Below are 21488 nucleotides of genomic sequence, written 5' to 3'. Positions count from 1 at the left end.
TTTTTATTAAAAAAAATGACCAGCAAAATACTGGCCGATTTGTGGGATGGACTGTCTTTGAATGGTCACAGCGCAGCGAAAGAGCAGACATTGAGGGGGTGTTTGTTCCCCTTCAATTTTGGGTTTTGGTCTATCATTTTGCATAATGGAACCAAACACCATGCATTTTTTTTTGGCAAAAAGTGGCTATTCTCCTTTTCGATTTTAATCTCAAAAGACCCAAAAAAAAAAGCCCAAAAGAGCCTCAAGAGGCCCTCATGAGAGTAATAAATTCTGCATTTTAGATGAAACTAAATAAAATCCTGAAAATTTTGACATTTTGCATTCCATAATTCCAAAATAGTTGATATTTTGTATTTTATGGGGAACTAAACACCCGCTGAAGCTAGTTACTACTCCAGGACCTTAGTCTGAATAATTCAATGAACACAACAGCAAAGCCTGATCACCCAAGTTCATCCCTTCCCCTTTCCCTCTCCCTCACTATTATCAGAATCATCTTACTAAAGCCTGAAAGCAAACAAAGGAGCTACGGTAGAAGAAACCTAATTTCATTGTGTATGTACACAAGCAAAAAACAAACCCTATCGTTTCATCTTTGTGCCTGCTGGAGTATTTACATCTGATGACCCTGAGGCCACCTTCCCATGAGCTGCTGGTAAGTTGCTGCCGCATTCCCATTCGCTACCGGCAATCTGGACTGCTGCTCTGGGTTCACCTTCTCCTCACCTCTCGGCAGCATAAGGCCTGAACAACCCTGCATTGGTGATCCATGGCCAGGCATCTGCGCTGGCATGAAGTTACCCAGAGATGGTACTGGAATTGCCATTGCCATTGCAGGGGGGAGCATTCCGAAGGAGAAACCCCCTGAAGCTGCATTGAGTTGTGGTGGGAGACAAAGTGAACCGTAGGCAGCGGCGGCAGCAGCGTGAGGCATGCTGAATTGTGGAGGCTCTGGCCTCCGGTGAAGACTGCTACCCTGTGGTGCAGCACTGGAGCCATAGCTCGGATGCCCATTGCTGTTCCTGGCAGCTGGAACTTCATGGTTGTGTCTCCCCTCATATGTTGTGATCACGGACTTGAGATCATTTGAGGCCCTCTCCACATGTTTGCGCACTGAGCAGCCAGCATAAGTGCATTTGTAGTAGCTCCTGCATGCAAATAGAAGGGTGTGTATTGAACAATTGAAATGGCTAAATTTCCATTTGGTTTCCTGATAAAAGGATGGGCGAGACGGAAATGGCACCAAGACTGACCTTGGGTTTGGGTTGCCTTTCACAACTTTCTGTCCATACTTGCGCCAGCGGTAGCCATCGTCAAGGATGTCGACCTCACTTGTTGTTTGCACAACAATCCGAGGCTCCCGGGCAGTCCTTGATGCCATAGCTGCCATATCAGTGACAATGTTGGCAGTGTTACTAGCGACAGAAACCTCCATTTTCCTGGAGAAGAGTCAAAGGAACAAATGAGAATTCGTTGACTAGTATGGTAGTTATAATTATGTACTTGGTTGGTAACAAGGTCCAAACCTTCTTTTAGATTCAGTCTCGTCTTCGTTCATGTCATTGGTTGAAGGAACGGCACCATTCATGGCCCTATCACCCTTCTCATTGGAGGAGAGTGTTGATGAGACATCCATAGACTCCATAACAGACGTGTCAGCAATCTCAGTTGTAGTAAGAGAGCCAGACAGTTTTGTTTCAAGAGCTCCGCTGTGCACATCTTGGAACTGACCTTTTGGAGCAATTCCCTGTGAAGTTGACGAGTCATAGCCAGGCCCAGGCTTGGAACTGAAGTTACCATCAGCTTCTGAATCATTGAAATGCGACAAAGGGACACTTGGCCGGCTGTTGGGAAGAGGCAGTGGGTGACTATGAGAACCTCTGTAGACTATCTCCGTTATATGACCTTCTAGAGAACGCTCCACCATTTTCTTGACAGGACATTTTGGGTGAGTGCATTTGTAGTAGCTCCTTGGGTGTTCACTTTTTTTCACTTGCTTTTCTCCATATTTTCTCCAGTTATATCCATCATCCAGTAGGGGCATGCCCCTCCTGTTTACCCTCAAAAAATATCCATCATCGGCGGTGCCAGTGTCTGGAGCTGAAGAATCTTCCCCATTTTGGATTTCCTCGCTCTGTTCATCAAACATGGAATCACATGTCTTAGGTTTAACTAGATTTTCCTCAGTTTCATGCTTGGTCGCAGTTGGGTTAGCATGAACATTTAACCCCTGACTATCCTTCGTTAAGGACTGGGTTTGGTGAACAACACTTGATCCCTGACAGTGCAAATTCATCAAGGCAAGTGCATTATTAACTGCTAGATATGCTTTTGCAGATTGAATTAGTAGAAAAAAAGAATATGTAATTATAAGAAATAGCAATGGCAATAAATAAGTGCATTCGAGGCGAGGATGCGTCAGCACGAGGCAAAGGTGGTGGTGAACCAGGCGGGACATGGCGCAACTCCATCTGGGAACCATGCGGGTCACGGTGCACCTCCTGGTTCGTCTCTGGTGACCTCGGCAGGAGGGACGCTCACGGGGGCTTCGGCTGCAAATGTGCAGGCCGAGACATCGGCAGTAGGCACACAGTCTGGGCTTGGTTCTGCTGCCGCCCCGGCAACAGGACACAAGGGCGACACTCAGGTGGCGGGAACTGATGCGTTCCAGACAACAGCAACGACAACAACGACTACGGTGCCAGCTACCTCCGAAACTATGTCATTGGCTACTGTCCCACAAATTAAAATTGTCCCAAAAATGCAAAATGAAGTGCCAGAGTCATCTCTTCAGGGAGCACACAAAAGCAAGGGTAAACCTTATTGTTATCGGTGCCATACTAAAGGTCACACTTTATCTGTTTGCACTGCAACTCTTAGCTGTGATATTTGCTTTGGAGACCATGTTACAAAGGTTTGTCCGAATTTGAAGAACATGCAAACTACTGCAATTCCGTGTGGTTATGCTGTAGAAGGTTTGGGCTTTTATTTCATTCCACACGCTGAAAATCCAAAGATAAATTCCGAGGAAAAATCAGCCATGGTGCGTGTTTTGGAGGGTTCTCTTACTGCTGATCAATTGGCAGTGGAACTTGAAAAACTTCTGCCAGGCAAAAACAAGTGGGTAATTGAGGAGAAGGGCACAAATGTCTTTATCACTAATTTCCCATCATCTGAATTGTTGAATCACATGGTCAACTGGGGTCCTATGGATACAAAGACAGTGAAAGGGAAAATTCGTTTTGAAAAAGGAGTTGAAAATGAAGTTTATAAATATGAGATTGACAAGGTTTGGGTTCAGTTTCGTGGCTTACCAAAAGAACTGCGAGAATTTCCTATTCTTTGGGCAATTGGCTCAATTTTAGGTGTATCTCGTGCCGTTGACATGAAATTCACAAAGAAATTTGGAAGGTCAAGAATAAAAGTAGCCGTACTTGACCCTGATCTTATCCCAGACCTAGTGGATATAGTTATTGGGGATTTTGTTTATGAGCTACAATTTCGTGTTGAGACGGATATGACCGTCGGTGAGCCAGAGGTAATTGATATGGATACTAATATGGATGAAGATAAACCTGCAGAGGATAAAGAGCCTGAAAATATGGATGAAGATGGCAAGAAGTTTGAGAATCCATCTACTGATAACGCTAATGCTTCTGATCAGCTGCCACCTGGTCCAGGCGTGTCAAGTGGACAGCAGCCCGGTTCCAACTCAGCAGCAGTGAAGTCTAGTAAAAAACCTATGATAATACTTCCTCCAAGTGGGGTGACATCAGATGGATCCGCACATCGGATGGCTGATCTGATGCCTACCAAGGACGACTCTGGCCTTTTCAGTAAGTCTCGGGTTCAAAACAGTGGGACAGCTTCGCCAGTGAGAGCTAGTAAAAGGAATGCGTCAACTTCGGATCAAGACTCGTTGGAGAAGGCAACAAAATTGAAAGCCCGAAGGAATTTGGATTCTTCTTCAGGCAAAGGTAAAGGATCTCAACCTCTCTCTTTCAGTACTCTTGATGATTCTGCTTTTTTAGCTAGAGCTAATTCTTTAGGGGTGGTTCTTGGTAATAATGAGCAAGAAGTGTCGCACTCTATAAATACTTTTAGAGATTTAGAATTTCTTAGACTGGAAAAGGTTGACCAGCAAGCTGCTGGGAATAGTTGTGTGTTGGATGTTGCCTCTTCAGTTTGTTCTTTAGAAGATAATCTGGAGTTACAAACTTTGAATTTGATTTGCTCAGAAATTTCTGAAGGCCTAGGTGATGGGGGCTGTGACTCATTGTGTTTACAGACCCCTGTATCACAAAAAACAAAGGCACGCTCAAAGAATAGGAAAAAAAATAATACAAAGCAATCTAGATGAAAGGAATATTTTGGAATTGTAACGGTTTTGCTGATACTAAGAAGTATAGATTTTTATCTGACTTAACAAAAGAAAAATGCCTAGATTTTATTGCTTTATCGGAAACCGGCAGAGCCAATTTTTCGCAATCCACCTTGAATAATATTTGCGCTGGTAGAGATTTTTTGTGGCATTGCATGGGGCCAAAGGGTCGGTCTGGTGGCATGCTTCTAGGAATAAATTTGGTTTCTTTTGATATTGGTGAAATTGAGGAAGGTGACTTCTCTATTCGGTTCAAGGTTCGACATAAGGAAGACGATTTTAAGTTTAACCTGATTTCAGTTTATGGGCCGGCTCAAGTGGATCTGAAATCTAAATTCTTATCTGAAGCAGTACGAATATGTTCAAAAGACACCCTACCTATTGTTATAGGTGGTGATTTTAACATTATTCGTAGTCCTGACGAGAAAAATAATGTTAGTTACAATGATAGATGGCCTTTTCTTTTTAATGCGGTAATTGATTCTTTGAATCTCAGAGAAATAGAAATGTCAGGTAGAAATTTTACTTGGGCCAACCACTTACAAAACCAGACTTTTGAGAAGCTAGATAGAATTTTGGTTTGTACAGAGTTTGAATCCAAATACCCGCATACCACTGTACATGCTCTATCGAGAGAGATATCTGACCACACTCCGTTGTTATTAAGCACAAATAATGCATCCTCATCTTACCAATCTCAATTTAAATTTGAATTGGGTTGGTTGTTGAGGGAGGGATTTTGTGACTTGGTACGGGATGTGTGGGAAAGTGTGCTGGTTGAAGGCACTCCTTTAGAGAGGTGGCAAGCTAAGATCAGAAGGTTACGCCAATATCTCAGAGGATGGGCTAAAAATATAAGTGGTGCATATAGAAAAGAAAAACAAATGTTATTAAATAAACTTGACGAATTAGATAAAAAGGCAGAAAGTTCTTTGCTTGATGAAATGGAATTAAATTTAAAACATGTCTTAAATGAAAGGCTAGCTGAATTACTTCGAGAGGAGGAACTTAAATGGTACCAAAGGGCTAAGGTGAAACATCTGTTGGAAGGGGATGCAAATACTAAATACTATCATCTGTTGGCAAATGGTAGACACCGAAAAACTCATATTTTCCAGTTGGAGGATGGAAACAATACAATTAGTGGTGATGCTCAACTCAAAAAGCATATTACTAACTATTATAAGAATTTGTTTGGCCCATCGGAAAGCTCTCCTATATTCCTCAATGAGCAACAGATTGAGGATATCCCTCAGGTATCTGTACTGGAAAATGAGTACTTGATAGATGATTTTTCTGAATCTGAAGTAAGGGCTGCGATTTTCCAAATGGAACATAACTAGGCACCTGGCCCAGATGGCTTTCCTCCTGAGTTTTATCAGGTTTTCTGGAATCTAATAAAAGTTGATCTGATGGCTCTATTCAAGGAATTTCATCAGGGGCATTTGCCTTTACAAAGTTTAAACTTTGGAACAATAATCCTTGTACCAAAAACGAAGGATGCGAAAGTGATTCAGCAATACAGACCAATCTGTTTGTTGAATGTCTCTTTCAAAATCTTCACAAAAGTAGCAACCAATAGACTGAATACTATTGCCCAAAAGATCATTAGACCAACTCAAACAGCCTTTCTTCCAGGAAGAAATATCATGGAGGGAGCGGTAATTCTCCATGAAACAATACATGAGTTACATTCAAAAAAACAGGACGGGATCATTTTTAAAATAGATTTTGAAAAGGCATATGATAAGGTAAAATGGAGCTTCCTACAACAAACTCTAAGGATGAAAGGGTTCTCACAAAAGTTTCGTACCTGGGTTGAGCAGTTCACGCAAGGCGGGAATGTTAATATCAAGGTTAACGATCATCTAGGATCCTACTTCCAAACAAACAAAGGTTTACGACAAGGAGATCCAATGTCCCCGATACTATTTAATATAGTGGTGGATATGTTGGCCATTTTGATTGCTAGAGCAAAGGAAGCAGGTCTAGTAGAAGGGGTCATCCCTCATCTTATTCAAGATGGTTTGTCTATCCTCCAGTACGCAGATGACACAGTGATTTTTATGAGCCATGATGTTGAGAAGGCAGTAAATATGAAACTGGTTCTTATTACCTTCGAGCAACTATCAGGACTTAAAATAAACTTTCATAAAAGTGAAATCTTTTGTTTTGGTAAAGCAAAAGAGCAAGAAATGTTCTATTCACAACTATTTGGATGTGATATTGGGACATACCCCTTTCGTTATTTAGGCATACCGATGCATACTAGAAAATTAAGCAATAAAGATTGGCAAATAATTGAGAATAGAATTGAAAATAGACTCAGTGGTTGGAAAGGAAAATTGCTCTCGACAGGAGGCCGTTTAGTTTTAATAAACTCGGTGCTTTCTAGTCTACCGATGTTTATGATGTCTTTTTTTGAAATCCCAAGAGGGGTGCTAGAAAAAATTGAATGTTACAGATCAAGATTTTATTGGCAGAATGACCAACACAAACGAAAATATAGATTAGTTAAATGGGAAATTTTGTGCCAGCCAAAAGTACAAGGTGGCTTAGGAATACAAAATCTAGATTTACAAAATAAATGTTTATTGAGTAAATGGCTTTTTAAATTGTTAAATGAAGATGGTATGTGGCAGGAACTCTTGAGGAATAAATATGTCAAAGACAAAACTGTAGCGAGCTGCGTCAAAAAAACAACGGACTCTCATTTTTGGAAAAGTCTGATGAATGTTAAAGACACTTTTTTCAGTCTTGGTTCTTTCAAGGTGAAAGACGGAACACAAACACGATTCTGGGTTGACACTTGGCTAGGCAATCAACCACTTAAGGACAAATTCCCTGGGTTGTTCAACATAGTAAGAAGGAAACAAGATTCTGTAGCAAAAGTACTTAGCTCAATCCCACTAAATATTTCTTTTTGTCGGAATCTAGTGGGCAGAAACCTAAGGGATTGGCACAGAATTGTTGCCTCTTTACATGATGTGAGCTTACAGGAGGGTACAGTTGTGTTTGTGTGGTCTTTACAATCATCAGGAATTTTTTCCGTCAAATCTATGTATGATGCGTTGATTAACAATGGGGTTAGAGTGTCACAGGAAATATGGCAAATTAAAATTCCTACAAGAATAAAAATTTTTTTGTGGTATCTAAAAAAAGGTGTGACTTTAACTAAAGACAACCTTGCTCGACGAAATTGGAATGGCGATACGAGGTGTAGTTTATGTCACTCACCAGAAAGTATTCAACATCTCTTTTTCGATTGTTTTTATGCCAAATTCTTGTGGCGCGCTGTACATTTAATGTTTGGAATACCACCTCCTCAGAGTATAGATGACTTGTTTAACAGGTGGTCTAAGATGGGTGGTAACAAACATAATTCGTTGTTATTGACTGCAGCATCAGCTTTGTGTTGGGCAGTTTGGATAACAAGAAACGAGGTGGTTTTTGACAAATGTAAACCAAAATCTTTTTTGCAGGTTCTTTTCAGGGGAACCCACTGGCTCCGTCAATGAGCAAGACTGCAGCGGCGTGATGATCATCAGGATCAGCTGTTGCTGGAGACATCAGCTTTGCACTTCTTTGCTTCCAAGGGGTGGTTGTCAAATAGGTCTATTGGTTTCGCTTAGTCAAAAAACTGTACTTCGTTTTAAGATCACTTTATGGCTCATATGCCAGCCTATGGGCTAAACTTTGTAATAATTGGTCTGATTCTACCAGTTGGTAGATGAAGCCGGGTATGAACTATCCTTTATCTAAAAAAAATAAATAAGTGCATTATTAACTGCTAGATATGCTTTTGCAGATTGAATTAGTCAAAAAAAAAGGAAATGCAATTATAAGAAATAGCAATGGCAATAAATATGTGATCAGGCAAATTACCTTCTCTGCAGTCCATAAGGTTGATGGTTTAGACCTCAAAATGGGCTGGAAGGAAAACGCAGAATCTTCATGTGAGTGATCTTCAGACTTCTCGGGGACGGACGGCATTGTTGATTTAAAATTATTAGGCATCAGGAATGGCAATTTACCAGTGGTAGGAGAAGGTTGCGACTGCAGAGATATAAACAGTTACGGAATGTTCAGACAATAAAGATTGGTTCACCTTTTTTTCATCTTCGAAAATTCCACCTTCGCAATAAGACATTGGAAAGTGGTAAAAAAACAACCAATTAGATTATCAGGTTAGAAGATAGTTCAAAGCTACTGGCCAGCCTATCCTTCACAGTATCACCCAGACAAAAATCTCACAATGAATACAGACACTTACAGTGGCATTTGGAAGGAAAACCGGTGACTCAAGAAGTTCCCTTGGGCTCACACCAGGTGGAATTGTCACCGGAGACCGGATTGGTGCACCAGATGAACTGACACGGGACGTGTCAATTTTCAGGACACCAAAACCCGCTCTTGCGGCCATCCTCTCTGCAAGACCTCCTGGAGAGGTTGATTTCTGATTTGCGCTGAAAAGGTTTGATTCAGTCTGTGGATGGTCTTTCGTATCTTGAGAGGTTTCTTGAGCACTCGAGCCAATGAAAGTTTTACTCTTCTCGATTTCATCCAGGGGTTTGTTGCTTCTATCATCACTGAAGATGTTGGAGAAGGGAGCAGAGCTGAATTCTTCGTTGAAGAAGCTTGGCATCAGTGTTCTTGGGCTGGGTGAGGGAAGCATCCAATCCTCCATGAATGCGCTGCGGTTGACTGTCCCAGCAATAAGGGAAGCAACTCAGACTTAAACCTTAAAAGCAAAACCATTATGTTAGTTGAAACACAAAACAATCGTGTTAATAAGATCAAGCCAGTGCAGTATTTCTATCAACTGTGCATAGGAAAAAGCAAATGATATTGCTAGACATGGCACATGATAGCACAGCTGGAAATGAGAACAGCTAACTGAAGATCGAAGCAGTCATTTAATATACAGACACTTGAGCTCAGGATATGGACAGGTAATGGGGCAACCTTTGCACATACTATCCAGCAACAGTAAAGTAACTTAATTGAGAGTAGACTACTTTACTGCTAAACCCAGGAGATTATTTAAGGTATGGAGTTCATGCACACGAAAATACAGAGTAAACATATAAACATGAGTTCTTTCATGCCTACTGAACGAATTCGTAGTCCTATGTGCAACTAAATTACAGCCAAACCAGCTGACCTTAAATCACTGACATTTTAACTGAATCCAAGCACACCACTGCAAGATGCAGTTCGACTCAAGCATGCCAACAACCACGGTGTAAAAATGAAAAGAACGTCAGGTCTCCAATTCTTGCAAAACGATCCACGAACACAATTCCCTTACACAAACCACAGGCAACTAGCATCTCAATTTTGCAGTTTTTTATATGAACCAAATAAACCTCGAACTCGACACACGAATCAAACAATCCAAGGAACAAGCCACAAATCGTCGGCTTCGATGACAAAGGCGCGGCCTTTACCACAAACTTTTAAAAACACGGAGGAATTAAACGCGACACGGCATTGAAATGGGCACCTGAGGTGGCTGGAGGCCTGGAGCGGTCGACGGCAACGATACGGCTGTTCCTTGACAAAGCAAAGCGACGGGACAGGAAGAGGCGGCGAGGCGGCGGATGTGCGAATGGCGGTGGATGGATGGCCTGCTGCGGAGACGGCAAGCTGGTCAAATCGCTCGCCCGCGGGGATAAGAACAGAACAATCAGGCCTCTGACTATGGACAAAAATTGCCGTCTTTCTACGGCTTTTTCCGGCTCCTTTTCACCCCGCAATTGTCTCACCAAATGACCACAGCAAGAACCTACCGTCCACGGCGGCAAAAACCTTGTCAGGGGCAGTGGAAATCAGGTTCTTGCCCCCCCACGAAGAAGAATTTGTTCCGAGACGACTGAATTGGATTCACCTCTCTCTCTCTTTCTGTGTGTGTGGCTTGCTGATATTTATGGGGAGCAAGCAGTTTTTTTTCCCAGGAAAGGGAGAGGAGATGGAAGAGAGGAGGAGGAGGAGGAGACAAGCGCGGTTGGCCGAGAGGAGGCGAAGGGAACGGCGGCAGAGAAAGAGAAGCTGGAGGGATTCGTTGCAGCAGGCGATAGGCTCGCCGAGTTGCAGAGCTGTCGTCTTCCCCACTCACTTTCCCCCATCTTTTATGGAAGCGGTTGCTCTTTAACCGTCTGGCGGTTTAACTTTAACCATAACCATCTTTACATGCGTCATTATCCCCAGAAGACATGTTCTCATTATATATTTTTATGTTTATAGAAAAATGATGCTTCTTTTCTCAACCACAAAAAAAATTAAAAAAAAAATCATAGAGTCCAGTTCTTTTCGGGAGTGGCAGTAGCACTGTTACCGTGTGCATTAGGTTAGTTAGTTATTAAACAACACATATCCAGCGTCCACTGTCATCTCATCTATTTTTAGCAAACTAAAAAAACGAAGAAGACCGTATAAGGCCTTGTTTAGTTCCAAAACTACCCAAAAAATTTTAAGATTCCTCGTCACATCGAAACTTACAGCACATGCATGAACTATTAAATATAGATAAAAACAAAAACTAATTGCACAGTTTGTCTATAAATCACAAGATAAATTTTTTGAGCCTAGTTAGTCCACGATTGGATAATGTTTGTCAAATAAAAATGAAAATACTACAGTACCCGAAGATAAAAAAAATTTAGAAACTGAACAATGCCTAAATATCATGCCACTCCACGTCAGAGATAGATATTTTGCATTTTGTTTTTCATGTTCCAAGCATCTTCCTACAGGTACACACAAAAGTGCAGTAGTACTCCGGTTAAAGAGGACAGGACAGAGATGCCGCAACCCTGCATGTTGCAGCCGAGCTGACAGCTCCACTCCTTCACTCCCCGGCTCTAGCAAGTGGTGCCGTGCTCTGAACACTGAACAAAAGAAGGAGGGGATGCAGAGGAGGTGGCGAGGTTCATCTTCTCTTCTGGCTCGGTGGTCTCATCCCAATCCCATGGCGGCAGCCATCTCCTAGTCCTAGGGCTAACCACCAGTTTTGGCACCATGCAGACCATGATTTATAATTGGATTCATCCTGGATCACTCACGATGAAGATCGACTGCAGCAGCTGAACAAGTGAACTAGGGTATCAATTAGTTTTTGGATTTTGACACAGTAATATTTTTATTTTATTTAGCAATTATTATTTAATCATAGATTAGCTAAATTTAAAAGATTTATCTCACAAATTACAAGTAAATTGTGTAATTAGTTATATTTTTATCTATATTTAATATTTTGTGCCGCAAGATTCGAGACGAGAAATCTTGAAAAGAAATAGATTTTAGACTAAACAAGTCCTAGTATAAACCAACTGCAGTAGCTGAACTCTGAAGTCTGAACCAATAAAGGCACTGCTGCACTCGGAACGCCTGCCTGCGTAGAACTGTGGGCTGCATCCTGTATGCAAACTCTCAACTCTGAACTCATGCAGCAACGTAATTTATAAATATTGATTTATTATCAGAGAAAAATAATGTTTCTTTACTAAAAAATATAATTGATAATCAAGGCCCAGAAGGCATGGGCATTATGAATTTGTGATCCGCGGAATGGAGCCATTCTCCCTTAGCCTTAATACTATGGCCTTGTCTAATTCATTCTAAAATCTAATTTTTTTTAAAATTTCTTACATCAAATCTTACGACACATGCATGGAATATTAAATATAAATTAAAAAATAACTCATTGTACAGTTTGTCTATAATTTGCAAGCTGAATCTTTTAAGACTAGTTAGTTTATGGTTGGACAATAATTACTAAATACAAACGAAAATGTTATGATGTCAAAATCCAAAAGATTTTGGATCTAAACAAGACCTAAGCTAAAATCTGAGAGGAAAAGATGGAGGAGTAACATGATACTAGTACGGTGTCTCTATCCTGTTGCAGTTCCTGGAAATTTTTGTTTTTTTGTACTGTCAACGCGCTGAGATTTTTATTTCATTGATCTAGGCCCCTTAAAGGTAGCCCATCTTGTTTTTAAATTGCATTACCTTTTCTGAAACTCAAAATTTAGTTGTGTGTGCAGTGGTCAAATAATTATAAACTCTGCACAAATTTGGTTACCGAGCTAGTCAGATTTGAGCGCGATCATCTTGCTTGCTTGTTACATTAAAGATCAACTTGCGGTGATTATCTGCATATATAAACCATATTTCTTGCCGACCTAGATGACTTGTCTGGTCAGTCCAATTAGGGTAGAAATAGGAAAAAGCTTCTGGAATTTGCTTAAGCCTTTAGTTCCAAGTTCTTGATAGTATGGGAGATCTAAAGGCTCCAGGGGTGGATGGTATGCCAGCCCTTTTTTACAAGCAATATTGGAATATTGTTGGGGAGGATGTTGTAAGAGAAGTGAAGAATCTGCTAAATGGTGGCACTGTGCCTGAGGGCTGGATTGAAACTATTATAGTGCTGATCCCAAAAGTGCAAAAACCAGAAAGGTTAAAAGACCTTAGACCGATCAGTCTCTGTACTGTTGTGTATAAAATTGCATCGAAAGTTCTATCAAATCGACTGAAGGTCATCTTACCTGAGATTATTTCTTTGAATCAAAGTGCTTTTGTACCTGGGCGTCTTATTACAGATAATATCCTTCTAGCTTATGAAATGACACATTTTATGAAGACAAAAAAGAGGGGATCAGATGGTTATGCAGCTGTCAAATTAGATATGAGTAAAGCGTATGACCGTGTTGAATGGTCCTTCCTGGAGAAGATGTTATTTAAGTTGGGCTTTCATGCTGAATGGATCCAGGTTATTATGAATTGTGTCTCAAGTGTTACTTATCGCATCAAGGTCAGCGGTGAACTAACAGAGAAGATTTCCCCCCAACGTGGACTCAGACAAGGTGATCCCCTTTCTCCCTACCTTTTCCTGATTTGTGCTGAGGCGTTTTCTTGTTTGCTACATGAAGCCGAAGTTAGAGGGGAGTTGACTGGGGTTAAAGTGTGCCAAAATGCACCGAGTATAAATCATCTTTTGTTTGCTGATGATTCTCTGCTACTCCTGAAAACTGATGAATGGAGTGCATATCATCTGCAAAATATTCTTTCATTCTACGAGGATTGCTCGGGGCAAACTATTAACAAAGAGAAATCTTCAGTCATGTTTAGTTCAAATTCCAGAAGTGCAGAGAGAAATCAATTGATGTCAGTTCTTGGCATTACATCAGAAGCACGAAATGAGAAGTATTTGGGACTCCCAATTTATATGGGGCGGTCAAAAAAAAGAACTTTTGAATATTTGAAGGAAAGAGTTTGGAAAAGAATACAAGGGTGGAAAGAGAAGCTTTTATCGAAGGCAGGCAAAGGTGTTCTTATTAAGGCTGTCGCACAGGCTATTCCAAGCTATGCAATGTCCTGTTTTGATCTGACAAAGTCTCTATGTGATGAAATCAGTAACATGATAAGTAGATTTTGGTGGGCTCAGCAGGATAAGGAAAATAAAATGCATTGGTTATCTTGGGAATTACTATGTTGCAGGAAGGAAAAAGGTGGTTTGGGTTATTGTCGACGAAAGCTGGTCGGCAGTCTACCTTGGGGTATACCCACGGTAGTAGTTTATCGGTAGACGGTGCGCAAACTACGAACTCGATGGTGACGCGAGACTCGGACAAGCTTTTTATCCAGGTTCGGCCGCCGAGTTGGCGTAATACCTACGTCCTGCGTCTGGTTGTATTGATTTGTGTTGAGAGAATCGTATGTCCTAGGGGGGTCCCTTGCCTCTCCTTATATAGTCTGAAGGGCAGGGTTACAGATCTGGAAACTAATCCTAGTCGGTTACAATTGTCATAGATAGTTCGATATCAATTCCTATTCTAACCGACTAGAATCCTGCTTGATCTCCACATCTTGTTTCCTTGCGCGAAACTTCAGGTTGTCGGATCAAGCCTTGAACTCGTCTCGTAATGGGCCAAGCCTCCTGGCCGAAGTCTAGCCGTAAGGGTATAGGGGTTTATACCCCCACAGCTAGTCCCCGAGCACCATGTATTGTGATGTAACACGCCGTCTTGAGCTTCTTCGATCAGTGAGACTTGACGTCTTCAATAAGTGGGAAAGTCGCCCAAACAGTTGCAACAGTTCTTTGACCAGCTCAAAAGATAGTTGATCAACATTGACATCGAAGAAGCGAGTTGTTCGAAGAATGCATGGTGCTCTAAATTAAAAAGATTTCTTTCCTCGTGAAGTGTGTCCACTTTACTTTTCTGAAAAGTATAGACCTCAAGAAAGCAAGCATATTCACCGCAAGGTGAAGTGTGCCCACTTAGTCCCCGAGCCTGGTAGTAGGTGACGTAGGCACGTGGTGCCAGGGTCAAAAGAAAAGTCCTCAAAGAAATTCTGAAACTGAGATGCATCGCCAGATGCATCGTACCGATGTAGTCCCCGAGCTTGCTGGAAGGCGAAGTATGAGCCTTGTAGCAAGGTCTAAAAAATTGAATTTACCAGTCCGTCTGCAATTGAATAGACTAATCGACCAGTCCCTGGGTGTATGACGACCAGTCCCCAAGCACCAAGTGCGCTCCTTAGAATTCTGCGTTGCTATACTGTACGACCAGTCCCCGAGCATCGAGTGCTCGGTGGTTGGTGCAGTCTTTGAAGTTCCGAGCTGATAGACTGGGCGACCAGTCCCCGAGCGTCGAGTGCTCGGTGGTCGGTGCAGTCCTTGAAGTTCCGAGCTGATAGACTGGGCGACCAGTCCCCGAGCCTCGAGTGCTCGGTGGTCGGTGCAGTCCTTGAAGTTCCGAGCTGATAGACTGGGCGACCAGTCCCCGAGCGTCAAGTGCTCGGTGGTCGGTGCAGTCCCCGGATTGTTGACTCTCTGGCATATTTGTCTTCTTTTTATTGAAACGATCTTTTCAGTTAAAGTTGACATGACGAGACCTCCTGATGGGTTGTCAGATGGACGCATGAAAAGTTGCGTCTGGCAACTGTACAGCCGCCCTTTGCGTGGTTTGAGAAAAAGGGAACCATCAATTGGTACGAAAACTCCGCCGCATTAATTGTCTATAATCATTATAAACCGAAACGCCGCATCCGCCGCATGACCCGCCCACTTCCCGAGAATACGGGAAGTGGGAGAGGTGGAGTTGCGGGTTATAAAAGCCTGACAGTTCCGCCTGTACTCCTTACCCTGCCATTGCCCTCAAGCCTTCCATTTTCGCCTCCTTCATTCACCTGCATCTTCGTAACCCAAATCCACTTCTCACCTCCAATGGCGAAGAGCAACGCCAAGAAGAGGGCTGAACTGATGGCCAAGGAGTGGAAGAAGTCCCGCAGCACCACCAAATCCCTCGGTGACCTCGTCGACATGGGACTCCTGCACAGCTCGGAGCTCGGCGGCTGGAGAGCACCGGAAGGAGAAAGCTTCCCCGACCCTCGTGCCGGTGAGATCGTCGTGTTCGAAGATTTCGTTAAGAGGGGCTTTGGGGTTCCGGTTCATCCTTTTCTCCAAGGTCTTCTTCTGTATTATGAGATCGGGATTTGCAATCTGCACCCGAACTCAATTCTCCTTATTTCCACGTTTATTCATCTGTGCGAGGCCTATGTTGGCATAGAGCCGCACTTCGATCTTTTTCGTTACCTTTTCTGCTTGAGGAAGAAGGGAGCAGTTGGAGGCTCCAAGGTTGCAGGTGGAGTGTACCTCAACCTTCGTGATGGAATGAAGAATCACTACCTGCACTGTACATGGAACACTTCCTTGACCGAATGGTATAGGAAGTGGTTCTACGTCAGGGAGGAACCGGGCAGCTCCACGTTCTGCGACGTGGGGTACATTCCCGAGAAGAGGGTAAGCTGGACCGACCGCCCGGAGTTCGACGGTCAAGTGGCAGATCTGATGAAGCTGATCGACTGGTCGCGCCTGGATGGGCTTGGCGTGGTCGGCAACTTCATTTGTCGTCGGGTGATGCCCTGCCAGAAGAGGGTGCACTCGGCGTACGAGTATTCCGGAAGCGTGGACCCGACCAGGATGCGACCGGAGATCTTGGAGAAGGCGGAGGTACAATGGCTGTTGAACGAGCTGTTCAACTTTGCGGACGGAGGCTTCATCCGCGGCAGTGATCGAGTGCAAGCCTTCAAGTTAGGCCGACCAGCACCAAAGGTATGTTGCAGAGTATTTTGTTTTAGCATTCGTATATCGTCTGTAGCTGACTCATCTTTGTTGCTTTTGCAGATCGACGATGTCGACCGGTGCACAGTGTATGTATCACTGGCACCGGGGATGGAGAATCCTGCGGGAGAAGATCTGCCAGAAGACGATGCTGCTAGGTGTACTCGTTACACCAGCAGTGAGGAGGAACAAACCCGCCCCGTCCCGACCACCGAGGAGAGGGTAGCGGGGAAAAGGCCATTGCCGGCAGATCCCTTGCCGACACCGATGTTGCCGGCAGATCTACCGGCGGAGAGCAGCCAAGCGCCGAAGCGTCGTCGGCTCGTGCGGATCGTTGACGACGACGACGACGAGGAGGAGGCTGCACCGTCGTTAGTCCGACGGCCTCGGAGCCGCCCAGATAATGCGCCGGCCGCTACTGATCGAGTGGCCAGCGACCCCCCTGCACCGCAAGTTGTCGAGATGGGGGCACAGGTGCCGACCGGCCGGGCGAGGAGGAGGTTCACCGCGACCCACCGTCGATCAGACCTGTAAGTGTTCGACTTACGTATTTTGGAATCCTCTTTGCTTTTTTTTTACACTTTTGTTCCTGTAGTGCGGCGTCGGATGTCGACGCCAGCCAGGCTGCCAGCCAGGGGACGGGCGAGCCTGTCCGCGCTGCTGAAGATACGGCCCCCCAGACCACAGAGCAGCCTACGGCTGCAGCCGTGCCTGAGAGCGCCGAGGAGTCCCCGGCCGCGGCACCGGCTACGTCGAGCAGCCCGCCCAGGGTTGAGGAGGCTATGGGGACGCCTCCCCCAGCCAGCACCACGGAAAGGGAGGGAAGGGCCCCGACCCCCCCTCCCGCCGGGGAGGGTGAAGTCTCCACACCGCCCCGAGCAGGGGCCGCTTCGACTGCAGGCTCCCCAGGTCTGGTCCGGGGACCAGTAATGCCTGGGACCGCTACCGGGAGCAACACAGCGCGGGAGGAGGGAGCTCAGGCGGCCTCCGAGGACGAGGTGGAGGAGATTGAGGGTCGTCCCCGTGATGGCCGCCAACACGTGTATGTGTGGCGCCAACGCGGGGATCACTTTATCGGGCATGAGGAGCTCGCCGAGACCGAGGAGGCCGCCAGGGTGGAGCGCGCGGCCAAGCGCCTCGTCGACGAAGTCAAGGTAAGCGACTTTTTGTACTGCTGTACATTCTATGCCTTGTCTTGCATGGTCGTTATATGTTCGCTTTGTAGGGCGCAATGAAAACGGCAAAGTACCGGAAACGGTGCTTTGACCAGATAGAAGGCGTCGTGGCCGAGAACAAGGCCCTGGCCGCGGAGGTAGACCGGCTGCGATCGGAAGTCGGGGAGAAGGTGGCCGAGATGAGCGCCCAAGAGGAGCGTCGTCTCGACCTCACTCGTCGCTTGGCCGACTAGTACCGACAGCGAGAAGGTTAGTCACACGCTCCGAGCAGCTTTGCGTACTTGTGTAGCTTGCTTTACTGACCAGTTTATGATTCACGCAGACTTGGAGGAGGAGGTGGCACGCCTCCGACAAGAGAAGGAGCAGCTCAGCCAACAGCTTGCCGGTGCGCTGGAGTCCGGGCGGCGAGCAGGAGAGGAATTGGGTCGAAAGGACCGGGAATTATCTGGTAATGGGTGCCGCCTTGTTAGCTGCTGCTTGTCGCCCCTTTGTTTGTTTGGTATGCCGAAAATAACGCTTTGTTTCGTTTGCAGTGCTCAAGGTGAACGCCAAGAAGCACCTGGATGATCTGATCAAGGACCGGGACTCCTGGAAGGTCAACTGTTGCAGGATCTCGAAAGGAGTGTCCCCGGTCCTAGACCTGATCAGTCCCGAGCTCCCGGAGAGCCAGCCCCGTGCGCCACAGTTGACCCCGGTCGAGAAGGCGCAACGGGCATGGGACTGGCTCCAGCAGTTCGTGAAGGACGCCGGGGAGTTTGCCGGCCCGCACGTCCTCAGCATGGTGCGCGCCCACTACCCCCTGGTCGACTTGAGCAGGCTGGAGAAGGGGTACCCGAAGGAGGTCGGCCCACAGGAAGCGGACGAGCTTCAGGGTAGTCTGCTGGACTTGTCGTCGACAGTGATCAGCGACATCAATCTGTGCGGAACGGCCACTCCCCTAGACCAGCCGAGTTCAGATAGGTCGGCCAAGGAGTTGTCGGGCGCGTCCGTTGCGGGAGATGGGCGGTCGACGCCTGCGGTCTCGACCAGCCAGACGCCGGTGGCCCCGACCCCTTCGTCCGGGCAGCAGGGCCAGGCGGGTGATCAGCCCGAGCAGCTAGGCCAATAGAGTAGTCTGTAGGAATAGACTAGTGTCTGCCCGTCAGGGTATTTATTGTAAACTTTGTATGTAAACTTTGTAATAAAGTTTGCTTTTTGTCATGACTGTTGTTTTGAGCGCTGTAAGATTATCTGAGTGACGTGTCACCGTATTCGTCTTGGTAGTCGTTAAGAGCATCCATTGCAGGAGTTTTGCCGAGTGCTGTGTGCGACAAGGTATAGGCAAAAAATAGAGAATTTCATTATCAACAATTATAAGATACTTACAAAGGAAAGTTATTAAAACTTTATGGATAGAAACGTCGCAGTTTGTCTATGTGCCAAGAGTTAGGCACTCGTGTTCCGTCTGGGTATGCCAATATGTAGGACGTAGGTCGTGTGACCTCGGTCACCACGAAGGGTCCTTCCCAGGGAGTGGATAGCTTGTGCATTCCCTCCTGGCTTGTTTTCCATCGAAGTACCAGATCGCCGACCACGAAGGAACGGTCCTTGACGTTCCTGTTGTAGTATCGCCTGACTGCCGCGAGATATTTTGCTGTTCGGAGACAAGAATCTAAACGCTTTTCCTCCATGCAATTGATTTCGAGTTCTCTGGCGTTGTCGGCGGTCGCCTGGTCGAAGTGTTCGATTCTAGGAGATCCGAAGTGTATGTCAGACGGCAGGACCGCCTCTGCACCGTACACCATGAAGTAGGGAGACACCCCTGTGTTTCGACTGGTCTGAGTTCGGAGGCCCCAGACCACTGCCGGCAATTCTTTCATCCATCGACCGGGTGCTCTGTCGTTTTCGGTGTACAATCTTTTCTTTAGGGCGTCAACGATCATTCCGTTAGCACGTTCAACTTGACCGTTGGCACGTGGATGTGCCACTGACACGTATTTTATGACTATGCCTCTGTCATCGCAGAAGTCCCAAAAAGTGGTGCCAGTAAACTGAGTGCCCAGGTCGGTGATTATGCTGTTCGGGTTGCCTTGACCAGAGGCATGTACTCAATCCACTTGGAAAACTTGTCGATTAACACGAAAACAAACTTGAAATTGCCCGGGGCTGGTTTAAATGGCCCGATCATGTCAAGCCCCCAGCAAGCAAAGGGCCAAGACGACGGGATGGTTTGAATTTCGTGGGCAGGTACGTGGGTCCTCTTAGCGAAAAACTGACATCCTTCGCAATGTCGAACCAGTTTTTCTTCGGTGGTCGCATGTCGAGTACCGCTTTTACTTTTGAAGGGTTTGGTCGTATGCCGTCGCGGCGGACAACGTTGCCGAGCAGTAGACCGGAAGGAACGCCGAAAATGCATTTCTTGGGGTTGAGCTTCCACTTGTACCTATTGAGTGCCTTGAAAGTTCGGTCTAAGTTGTCGATTAGGGTGCTCGCGTCCCTTGTTTTTATGACCACGTCGTCCACATAGGCCTCGACGAGGTCATCACGAATCTCGTCGTGGAGGCATTGCTGGATGACCCTTTGATAAGTGGCTCCGGCATTTTTGAGTCCGAAAGACATGGTCGTGTAGCAGTATGCGCCGAAAGGTGTAATAAAAGACGTTTTGATCTGATCTTCTTCCTTTAGCGAAATCTGGTGATAACCAGAGTAGCAGTCTAGAAAGGAGAGGAGTTCGCATCCGGCCGTTGAGTCGACCACCTCGTCGATGCGAGGGAGACCAAAAGGATCTTTAGGACAGTGTTTATTGAGATCAGTGTAATCAACGCACATTCTCCATTCATTATTCTTTTTGCGTACAAGAACCGGATTGGCGAGCCAATCGGGGTGATACACTTCTTTTATGAATCCGGCTGCTAGAAGCCGTGTGATTTCTGTCCTAATAGCCTCCTTTTTGTCACGAGCGAACCGTCGCAGCTTTTGCTTGATTGGTCTTGCGGTCTTCGAGACATTTAAGGAGTGCTCAATCAGGTTTCGTGGGACGCCGGGCATGTCTGCGGGTTTCCATGCGAAAACGCTTACGTTGTCCCTTAGAAACCTGACGAGCGCGTCTTCCTATTTTGGATCCAGGTTGGCCCCGATGAGGGCCGTCTTCTCGGGGCTGCCATCGACCAGTTGTACTTCTTTGTGCTCCTTGGATTTTGAGTTCTTTCTGGCTGTCTCCTGCTCAGGTAATCGGAGCTGGTCGGGAAGCAGCTGCGCGGCTTGAGTTGCTGTTTCTGCCATGCGGATTGAGAGGTCGATTGCTTCAGTGACCTTGAAGCTCTCCTCTTCGCAGGTATACGCAGTGTAAACATTGCCTCTGACGGTTAGGACGCCCTTCTCCGTAGGCATCTTAAGGACCAGGTATGAGTAGTGCGGGACTGCCATGAACTTTGTCAGCGATGGTCGGCCCAGTATAGCGTGATAGGTCCCGTCGAAATCGGCGACCACGAAGTTGATGAACTCCGTCCGGAAGTGGTCGGGTGTGCCGAATTGGACAGACAATGTTATCTGTCCGAGAGGCACTGAACTTTGACCCGGCAAAACCCCCCAGAATTGGGCGTCGTAAGGTTTTAGTTGTGCAGGAGATATCTTGAGGGCGGGCAGGCTGTTGCGAAAGAGGATGTCAATGGAGCTTCCCCCGTCCACGAGCACGCGCTCGAATCTGATGCTGTTGATGCAAGGGTCCAGAATCAGGGGGAAACGACCCGGCTCTGGGATAGCGGCCCACTGGTCCTTCCTGCTGAACGAGATCTCCCTGTGGGACCACGGGGGGAATTTTGGG

General features: G+C 45.7%; 1 protein-coding gene across 1 annotated transcript; it reads right to left on the bottom strand.

The window, feature by feature from the left end:
- On the bottom strand, positions 381 to 10483 carry LOC8067012 (probable WRKY transcription factor 3). Its single transcript, XM_002444767.2, has 6 exons — positions 9891 to 10483; positions 8658 to 9125; positions 8270 to 8440; positions 1530 to 2281; positions 1257 to 1442; positions 381 to 1151 (listed from the first exon to the last, which is right to left on the bottom strand). The coding sequence occupies exons 2-6, from the start codon at positions 9069 to 9071 to the stop codon at positions 617 to 619; spliced, it is 2058 nt and encodes a 685-aa protein (XP_002444812.2). The 5' UTR covers positions 9072 to 9125; positions 9891 to 10483; the 3' UTR covers positions 381 to 616.

The sequence above is a fragment of the Sorghum bicolor genome, chromosome 7 (genome assembly GCF_000003195.3).
Source record: "Sorghum bicolor cultivar BTx623 chromosome 7, Sorghum_bicolor_NCBIv3, whole genome shotgun sequence".
Classification (NCBI taxonomy): Eukaryota; Viridiplantae; Streptophyta; class Magnoliopsida; order Poales; family Poaceae; genus Sorghum; species Sorghum bicolor.
This window is presented reverse-complemented; position numbering and strand designations above follow the sequence as displayed.

What these genes read in the sequence shown, in the direction of transcription:
- LOC8067012 (XM_002444767.2), bottom strand. Translation starts at nt 9,071, where the DNA reads ATGGAGGATTGGATGCTTCCCTCACCCAGCCCAAGAACACTGATGCCA. An exon ending in GAGACTGAATCTAAAAGAAG is followed by an intron (nt 1,443 to 1,529) that starts GTTTGGACCTTG and finishes ACTCTTCTCCAG; the next exon opens with GAAAATGGAGGTTTCTGTCG. An exon ending in AAAGGCAACCCAAACCCAAG is followed by an intron (nt 1,152 to 1,256) that starts GTCAGTCTTGGT and finishes ATTTGCATGCAG; the next exon opens with GAGCTACTACAAATGCACTT.